The sequence below is a fragment of the Castanea sativa genome, chromosome 8 (genome assembly GCF_040712315.1).
Source record: "Castanea sativa cultivar Marrone di Chiusa Pesio chromosome 8, ASM4071231v1".
Taxonomy (NCBI): domain Eukaryota; kingdom Viridiplantae; phylum Streptophyta; class Magnoliopsida; order Fagales; family Fagaceae; genus Castanea; species Castanea sativa.
In genome coordinates, this window is record NC_134020.1 from 55,082,202 (window position 1) to 55,092,211 (window position 10,010).

Below are 10,010 nucleotides of genomic sequence, written 5' to 3' on the forward strand. Positions count from 1 at the left end.
TTTTAAATAATATTATACGTTTTTTTATACACTTTTTCATCCATACATATTTCCACACATATTTTTAAAAAATAATTTTCAGTTTTTAAGTGCATATACCAAACACTCTCTTAATCACTTAACCATAAGTTTAACTCTTCCTCACACTTGTGGGTCTAAACTTTTCTTTAATAAGTGGGAGTCCAATATGTAGGAATTTAACATTTTAAATGGAAGGTAGAGTAAAGACAAGGATCAAACTTAAGATCTCCTGTTTTAATACCATGTTAAATTACCAATTGTCCCAAAAGTTTAAACTAATAGAAAATACTGAATTTAATTACTTAACTATAAGTCTAACATAGCCCACCATATTCTTTGCTCTCAAATAAGTAGGAAATGGAAAGAGAAGAGAAGGTTTTTATGGTGGGACCCAACAATAAGGTATATTCCCTTCCATTTCTTCCTTACAAACCAAATATATAATTGAAAGTAAAAATGTTATCTTTCTTTGTCCTTTCCTCTATCCTCTCTTCCCCCTTTCCTTTCCCTTCCTTATCCCTTGTTTAGACACAGTGTAAAATTGCTGTTGACCTTGTTTGATGTATACAGGGATGGAACCAGGATTTGAACCTAGGGGGCCAAAGCATGAACCAAAAAAATTTCAGAGACATGGTTTATTTAAAAAAAAAAAAAATTATGGTAGACAAAAAAATTGCACTTTATTACCTAAATATTTAAGTCAAGAAGGAAATAATATGAACCAAAAAATTTAAAAGTTACAATATGATATTCTAACCTTTTTGAAGAAGAAGAAAAAAAGAAGAAGAGGACTTCGAATCTCTAGATTTTGGATAATTGGAATTAATATGTTGATTTTATCACGTTGACCAACTCATCAATATGATAAATCCATACTTTTGGATGCAACTGAAAATCACACTAATGAAGTTTTCAAAACTTTGTATGAGGATTTTAAAAATTGGGATATTAATATTAAGAGTTGGCAATGCTATATCATCAATATTGACTTCTAAAAGAATTTTGCATTTTATCTTTTGAAAAAAATATAAATATTGTAGTTGACTTTCTCATAATTTATAAATCAATTAAAAAGATCCATATAAATTACTGTAACTCCGTAAGGGCATTTTTTTTTTCTATGAGATTGAATTATGGTATTGGTGATTTGAGGATTTTTTGTTGTGTTGTATTTGGACTATGGAGGGGCCACAGACCCAAAGAAAGGGTTAGGTGATTAGTTTCTTTGGGCTATTTGAACCAATCCAAAAATTTTGGGGGGCCAACTATAACAATTTCACACCCTAACTCTAAAACATGAGTCGTCCTATATATAATATACTATTTAATTTAAAATAAAAAAAAGGGGCATTGCCCCCAGCCCCTTAGTGGGTCCGTCTCTGGATGTATGCTGAAGTTTCATACAGAAGCTGTGAAAACAAAATAGATGCTCATTGTCTGGCGAAACGTGCAAAATAGGTGCTCATTGTCTGGCGAAACGTGCACGAAATGTGGAAGATATGAAGATGATAGCCCCTTTGTCTTTACATTGAAAGTTAAATATTTTGATTGTATATAGTCTTGAGACAAGGCCTTAATGCTAAGATGTATGTGTAATTGACATTTAACGGATTGCAATAGATCGTTATCTTTTTTTTAATAAAATAATAATAAATTTTTTTTCAAGATTTCTGAAGATACTTTTTCTTAGGAGTCAGGACCGACCAAACACTAAGATTTACTAATTTTGAAAAAGTTAAATTACTTTTAAACCTACAAAGAATCTTAAATTCTTAAGAATAAAAAATATTATCAACTGAAATTTCAAGATTTTTAAAGCTACTTTCATGGGACCAACCAAATGCTAAGATCTACTAATTTTTTTAAAATTCAAATAGGCATGCCTAAGCCAACAATAATCTTAAATTCTCATGAATAAAAAATATTACCAACTGAACATCCAACGAAAGAAATTGTAATTATCAAGAATTCATGATTTTTTTTTCCTTTTTACATAATGTAACAATGTTAATAGTACCTGACATTGTAGGCTAGCCCCAGCTTAAATCAACAATTTAGCCCAACAATGGGGCCAGCCCAGAACTAATTTCATTCCACCATCCAACAAAAGTGAGTGTAATTATCAAGAATTTTTATGATATTTTTTCCTTTTTACAACTCAAAAATAATTAAATAAATAAAAGAAGAAGAAGGAGAAGAAGAAGAAGAAGACCATGTATAGCATTTTCCTTTCTTCTTGTCAGGCCAAAAAAAATAGATGGGTATAACATTATAGGCTTACAAAAGATTATGGCAAAGCCCCAAAGCTTAAATCAGCAATTTAGCCCAACAATTGGGCCAGCCCGAACTAATTTCATTGTACCTTTTGACGTATCTTCAAAATGCTGTACTTTGACATGTAAGGCTGTACTTTGAAACTCTATCTAAACTCTTCCAACTCCATTGTCAGTGGCATAAGAAAGAAGCTTGTCGGTTGGCTTGTTTCTGGTGATATCTCCGAAGGTACAGATGGCATTCTTTAGCTTGAAGATGGTGGGGGGCCCACTTCCTGCAGGGCTTGGAGAAAAACACATGCCCACAAAGACATCTATTCCTCTTCTTCAGGTTATTCAAAGTTCACACACTCAAGCTCTCATATAAATTGAAGTTGCATCATTTTGCTTACTCTAATTTAGTAATTGGGTTAGTGGGTCCTGATTTTTTTTTTTTTGATACATATAATATGCTATTTAGCTAGCTACATTTTTTTTTTTTGGAAATCCAATTTCTGTGCAAAGGTCAGTGATTTATTTTTATGTTTAAAAAAAAAAAAAATATTTATTGTAGAAATGATGTGCTATCACTTACCATTAATGGGATGTGTGTGAAGCTCACAACTTGAAAGGATAATTAGGCTGATGCTTTGTGTAAATTCAAATACTTCTCTGGGTATGTCTTAATGCTTTGAGTATAGTATGTGATGTATGTAGATAATAAGTAGATTTGTGGCTTTTCCTTTGAAAATGTGCTTTTTTTGTTTGCGGGTCTTACCTCCAATGCACCAAGGTCAGACCTTTACAGTGTTATTCTCAAGCCCTGCCCACCCAAAAAAGAGAATTAACTCCTAGATAGTTTAGGCACTTAATAATGTAGGATTCACCCACATCTTTTTCTCATGATGTACTGTTTTGTTTTCTATGCTAAGTAAATTGAGAATAAAAGGAGAGGAAGATGAGTCCTACAAGCATAAGTCCCAGCCCACCCAAAAAGGAATCTGAGATTGCATTGTATTTGCACTATCTTAGTGACTAATTTTCAAATTTTGAATTTAGTTGTATTATTAAGTTCCATTTATTTTTTTTTGTTCAAAGCCTTTAAAATGACAAAACTATGCTTTGAATGATAGCTTTTTCAATCTTAGCATTGTCAGATTTATTCCTCTAGTGTCAAGACTAGAGAAACTATCATTGAAATCATTAACAAGGGACTTCAATGATAAATTAATGCCCTACAAAAACCTTAAATTTTCTACCTAGGTGTATAAATTAAGCAGGCAGCTCGATATACACTTCAATTTTTTTAGGAGCTATAATTTCGGTCAAGGCTCTCTGAGTTTTGTTTGTGTAGTGGTTTATGAAATTTGAGTTCTCATTGATGGGATATTTGTGAAATTCATAAATTGAAAGGTACATTAGGGTGATGATTAATAGTGTAATGTAAATAAATTTATATGGGTTATTTGGCCAACTGATTCGTCTATGTGATTTAAGTATACGGCCTGGCACCAACCCTCAATAGATTCACTAGGGGGTTTTAACTACTAGAAAATTGGTTCAATCAGCTCTGAACCAAATCTGAGAACTGGTGCTGGCCACATTATCCTACCCTTTTTTTAATCACATTTTATGACATTTCAAGGAAACTTGATCATGACCTTTCTATGATGTTGCATTGTCGTTGCACCATATAGTAAGTGTTTTTTAATAGCTTCTTCAGTCTTCACATTCACAGATTTATTCCCCAAACGCTAAGATTAATGAAGCTATCATTTAGAGACATAAAGGAGCAGTCAGAGAGAGAGTAGTATCTGCAAAAACCTGAAACTTCAAACCAGACCTATAGTTTAGGTAGGCAGCTCAACATTTGCTTGTGCTTAGGAGCAGCAATCTTGGTTTAGGCTTTTTGAGTTTTGTTTTAGTGGTTAATGTAATTATTTCTCTTTCGTTTTGAGTTATTTGTAACTGCTATTTTATTTTCTGCTGTGTCTGGTTTTGCAGCTTACACTTCTGTAATTTGGTTTGAATGAATTTACTTATACATCAAAAGAAAGGAGAACACGGATTTAGACAAAGAGGGAAAAAAGATGCCTCTTGAGTAGAACTAAAATGAAGTTGTATTTGTGACTAAACCTCAAAGTAAACCATCACTTATTTGCCCAAGAAAAAATGGAAGAAAGAAAAAAACAATTGCTTTTTTTTGTTCACTTGCTTGCAGCCCTTATGCACATGCTAGGGTACTCTGGATGTTTGATGTTTTTCTATGCCAGTCAATTGGGCCTGGTTTATGTGAGGCTAGACACATCCAGGGTATTTTGGGTGCACTTGAGGTTACAACTTTTCAGTTATTTTAGTTTGAACCAGTAAGAAAATTTGCATTATTAAGTTGATTGCACCTGTTTTAGCAAGTTGATAAAATCCAAGTTACTAATATATGAATATTATATTTGAAATGGTGGATTTTTATCATAATTTCACAATTTCATATACTATACAGTTTATTTTGATAAAAAATTCTTTGGAAGTCATAAGATATTAGTTTTAACACAATAATTATCATTGCCTCCTGCCTTTAACAAGGTTATCACCAAGATTAGATGTGCCAATGTCATCTAACAGCAGTGTGTTAAGCCCCTAATTGAGTGTATCTAGTAAGTGAAGTTGTGAGTGCTGTACTGTATAAATCCCATAGTTAGTTGGTTGGTAGTCAGTTAGAATAACTAACTGAAAGTAGCAGCAGTGTATTACAAGAACCTATAAGAGGGAAATGTGTGGATGTAATGGATCATAACTGAAATAATAATTCTTGTTATTAATTCCTTTCCTCTGTTCCTATCTCTATCTTCTTTAGGGGGCCAGGTTCCCTTCAAGTAATCACAGCCACAAACCTTATCAATTCTACCTTTTTCATTACCAAAACAACTTTGAAGCTTAACACAGTGAAGGCCATGGTAAAATTTTTAGATTTTTTGGATTCTAATCTTATTATTGACTGCAAAATAGTGAAAATAAGATGGGTTGCATATTGTATTCATGCGTGCCAATCAATACACTATAACTTATTATAAGAAATTATAAAAATCATAATGAAGTGGGGTCAGCGCACGTATTTGCATAGTTTCAAGGTTTATATTTTAAAGTTAATAACCCATTCAATATCCTCATATGCTGCAATTGGTGTGCCTAATTTGTATAATTTTATAGACTATCCAATATGAGACCACAATATATAACCATATGCTATGATTATGTTGCTTTTTTTATATCCTCCCATCACTCTTGAAGGACACATTTTTCACGCTTAATATTATTAATTTTGAGTTCTTATCATATGTTTCCCCATAGAGTTAAGATGCTCTAAATAAACTCTCAGACTAGATATCTTTCAACTTCTTCCCTAATCCTTCATGTATCTATCTTTGCTTGCCTATGTGCAAAAATGTCTGGTATTATTATTGACATATTAAACTAGTATAGCCTTAGTATGGAATGATTTATTTAACAAGAGGTACCAAATATAAGTTGCCTGCAGCTTAAGTTGTTCTTATATAATTCAGTATTATGTTCTTCAAGTTTCTAAAGAGCTTTTCAGGTACAAGTTTCTTGAAGTTTTCTTCACAATTATTGCAGTGTATAAGAACTGATGGGGCTTGTGAAGGTGGATTTGTTGAGATAAAGACAAGTTCTGTGTTATGGTTTTACTAGTGGTTGGGTTATAAAAGTTCACCTTTCTTCCTTTATTGTTCTCTTCCTCTTTTGGGAACTATGGTCCACCCAAAGTACATTTCTAGAAGGTCAGGAAGGAGAGGAAACTTTTTAAGTCTCATAAGCTTCCCATTTAGGAACTTAAAGGGCCTACTGATGCAAGCATTGAGGCCAAGGTTGAAAACATAAATGCCTTTTCTCTCTTCCTTTATCTTGAACAAACTTGCAAGGGGCATGGATACCATAGCTAAATAGCCAATACTATGCTGTACTTGTAATGCTTAAGACCACTTTTGGTTGGAGACAATTAGGGTTTGTACAGATCTTTTTCAATTTATTCAGAATTTTTCTTTCAACTCTGTTTGCAGTTGCAAAGAGAGAAAGGATTGAAAACAGAAGTTCCAATAAACTTGAGTGTTTCACGAAGAGATATGATGATATATTTGACTGCTGGGATTTTGAGTGGTCCAACAGAACCTGTTGAAGCACGTGTTGTGAAACCTGAGACCAGGAGAAAGATCAGGGAAAAACTTGATATGCTTAGGGAAAAGGCTGGCTTATCAAAACCAAAAAATGAGAACGGGACGAAGACACCCCCAGCAACACCATCAGCAAAGGAGAAAAAGCTTTCACCCGTGCCACCACTGCCTACCATCTCCAAAATCTAAAGAACCTCTGGTGGAATCAACCCTTCCCTGACCACAAGACAGACACTCCATCCTATGATCCTTTGTTGAATTCTGATGGCTTTGTTCAAAAGTTAAACTTTTCGTTTATCTTAACTTCAAACTATGAATAACAATTTACAAACCACCAAATTGACACTTCTAGTGCAGAACCCATTAGTTTGGTGGCCTAATCTTAGCTTCAACTATTAGCAAGCAGGTCCTAAATCCTAATAACATTAATGCAAGTCTATAACTTTGATTTGACTGGGCTGTTGTTCTCTTGTTTAATTCCCCAAAATATAGAGTAAGACATCAGGAAACCAGTCCATACCCGGATCTTGCTGTGCTAACTTTAGGAGAATGATTCCGGTGTCACCTCCAAAAGTAATCATTTGGCCAATGTATTCCAAAATCATCTGTCTCACACTGCACAGAGTTGATCTTAGTAGATCATGAAACATTAAACAAATATATGTTACCATGTACACTTCCCCCCTCGTCTGCATCTAGATAATTCAACAAAGTTTACTGAAACTTTAATTTCATGAAAAATTGATGCGTTATTGAGACATCTATTTCATGTATCACAAAACAGTGTTTTGTGTGTTAGCATGTAGTCAAGAGTCTAAATCTTCTGTACCATTTTTTATGTAACACTCTATGTTCCATCAATCACTACTTATCATGTTTTCATTTTACTTTCCTTATAAAATAATTGGAGTTTAAAATGAAAAACAATCGTACACATGGTAATTAGTGATTAATGGAACATAGGTAGATTCACCGCTAGATTTGCATTGTGGTTTTTGCCGAATGAAGTTTAGTAGTAGGCGGCATATAGCATCCTAGGCTAGCTAGCATCACTGCTTGTACATGCATGCACCTCCTTGTTTGAGGCTTCTCTACCCATGTTATACTTGGATTTGTAGGATATATTGCTTTAAGATGTGTGCGGCACTTCAATTTCACTAAACTCAATCCTCAAAATGTTTAAGTTGGACCTAGCCGTGTTAGTACCACTCAGTGCACAAAGTGCGGCACGAGGCTCCTCTCTCTATAAGGTCTAAAAGAGGCGGTTAGTAGGCAACTTTATCTCTAAATTTGGAAAGCTAATTTCCAAAATTGAATATTTAACCCATCATTCGTGAAGTTTTTCTGAGGGTCTAGAACTTCCTCTCTTGTTTTTTTTTTTTTTTTTTTTTTTTTTCCCCACGAGTTTCGTATTGCATTACTTACAAATAATGCCCTCTACCCTAAATGAGATTTTTGTGACGCAAGGGTTGAGTCTATAGGTGCACTGAATCTATTAAGATACGAACACATGACAATTATTTACAGGTCTAAAAATAAACTGCATTCAATTCCATAAAAACTTCGATTAAGGGAAATATTACAAACTAGTATCTTAATTCAGTGCTACAAAATCAGCAACAGAAACAAAAAAACTCTCAATTGGTCAAAAACTCAATTGGTCTTTTTATCCAAGTTACCAACAAGCTGTTTCATCTGAAACCTCCAAAACAAGAAATAAGCCAAACCCAAACCAAGCAAAACATAAACCCAAACCTTCTCATCCTCACTCTCTTTCTCAGACCTCACTTCCTCAATCCTAAACCACTCTCTCCCCGAAACCACATTGATATGTCCCTCCAACGCATGCCCATACAACACGTAAGCCCTGTCCTCCGCACCAACCGCCACCGAGGTCGCAAACCCTTCCTCCTCGAGCTCAACCTCGTCGAACACCACGCCTTCCCCCCAACTATCCTGGCTCTTCAAAAACCACAGCTTCTTGTGCGACACCACCAAAACGACGCCGTCTCTTCGCACCGCTATTCCGTCGGCAAAGCTCAAGTCTCTGTTCAGCAAGACCTGCCTGGCGGTCCCGTCGTCCGCGTCGACCTTGTACATCTTGCCCGTATTGGATTGCACCACCAACAGGTACCCATTGCTGACGTAAGCGATCCCGTTTAGTCCGCAGGAACTAAACGGTGCGTTTTTGTCCACGTGTTGGGCGGTGAAGGCCTTGGATTTCGAGAAGATCGACGGCTGTCCTTCCTTGTTGACTTTCCAGATGAAGTTCGAGACCGAGTTTGTTACGTAGGCGTTTCCTTCGAAATCCACCGCGACGTCGTTTGCTGTCTGACGTGTCGTCGACGACACGTCATCGAGGACGGAGAGGAAGATGCGGCGTCGTTTTTTGAGGTCGTAAGAGGCCAAGGCGGTGAAGTGAGGGAGCGGATCGGCGGTGGCGGTGATGGCGGCGAGGAGGCGTTTGTTGACGGCGTCGACGGCCAGGCCCAAAACGGTGGCGTTTTCGGGGAGGTCTAGGTCGGAGATTAGAGTTTCGACGACTCCGGCGTCGGAGACGGACTCGATTTTGCGGTCGCGGACGGATCCTACGAGGAAGTGTTGGGCCGATGGGTCGTAGGTTAGGCCTTCTGGGTAGAGGTTTGGGGATCGGAAGGTGATGACGTGGGGCTTTCTGGCGTGGGTTTGAGAAACTGGGCCCAGTAAAAGGACGGTCAGGATTGTGAAGATCATGATCAGAGCCATCTTTGGGGGATTTGTGTGTGCGTGTGTGTAGTAGTTGTAGTACTGTGTATTAATAAGGTGGATATATAAAGGACTTGTTTATGTGGCTTTGTTTTTTGGTTTCTTGTCAAACAAACAAACCAATATGTATCATAGAGGGATATGATTTCTTGTCAAGAAAGTAGTTGTTGTTGTTTGAATTAGATATATGTTATCGTTTTCAATCTTTTTCTGGGGGATTCCTCATCCACCATCCTACACATTGAAACTAATTAAAAATTCTAACTTTTATTTTTTTGGTGCTAGTGGTGTTAATAATTAGTGACTAGATAATAAAATTAGTGTTAATAATTTATGTATATCCTTTAAAGAAACTAGCCTCATCATACGCGTGGAATGAAGCTCTTTTCGTTAAAAAAAAAAAAACCTATGTTTTATTTATATAGCTTTTATTTTGAGGATTTAGTTTATAAGTGGATAAAGTAATTTATAAGTGGATAAAATAATTTGAAAATTAAAGTGATCCTATTTTTTAGGTAATATTTTAGTGAGAGTGAAGAGTTGTATTTTAACCAGATTATCTTTTAGTTTTGTGTCTACTTAAACATAGGGGTGTAGGGGCATTTTTGAACAAAAAAAAATGATGAATTCAAACTAAGAAAGCCCTTTAAATAGTAGTATAGATAATTATTTCACATGAAAGTAATGTTACTCTTAATTCACAACTATTTATTTTAGGTCAAAACAATTCACAATTTTTTTTTTAACCTTTTGAAAAAAAAAAAACAATTCACAACTTATGACCTTAATAAGTTGTGGGGGGAAA

The 10,010-nt window shown here is 35.4% G+C and overlaps 2 protein-coding genes across 2 annotated transcripts; one reads left to right on the top strand and one right to left on the bottom strand.

Moving 5' to 3' along the window:
- The first annotated feature begins 2,382 nt into the window (after positions 1-2,382).
- LOC142607352 (uncharacterized) lies at positions 2,383-6,840 on the top strand. Its single transcript, XM_075778803.1, has 2 exons — positions 2,383-2,625; positions 6,350-6,840. The coding sequence occupies exons 1-2, from the start codon at positions 2,530-2,532 to the stop codon at positions 6,647-6,649; spliced, it is 396 nt and encodes a 131-aa protein (XP_075634918.1). The 5' UTR covers positions 2,383-2,529; the 3' UTR covers positions 6,650-6,840.
- Positions 6,841-7,980: 1,140 nt separating this feature from the next.
- On the bottom strand, positions 7,981-9,508 carry LOC142607350 (uncharacterized). The gene has a single exon (XM_075778802.1). It carries the CDS (start codon positions 9,203-9,205, stop codon positions 8,114-8,116), a length of 1,092 nt encoding a protein of 363 aa, XP_075634917.1. The 5' UTR covers positions 9,206-9,508; the 3' UTR covers positions 7,981-8,113.
- Between the last annotated feature and the right edge of the window lie 502 nt (positions 9,509-10,010).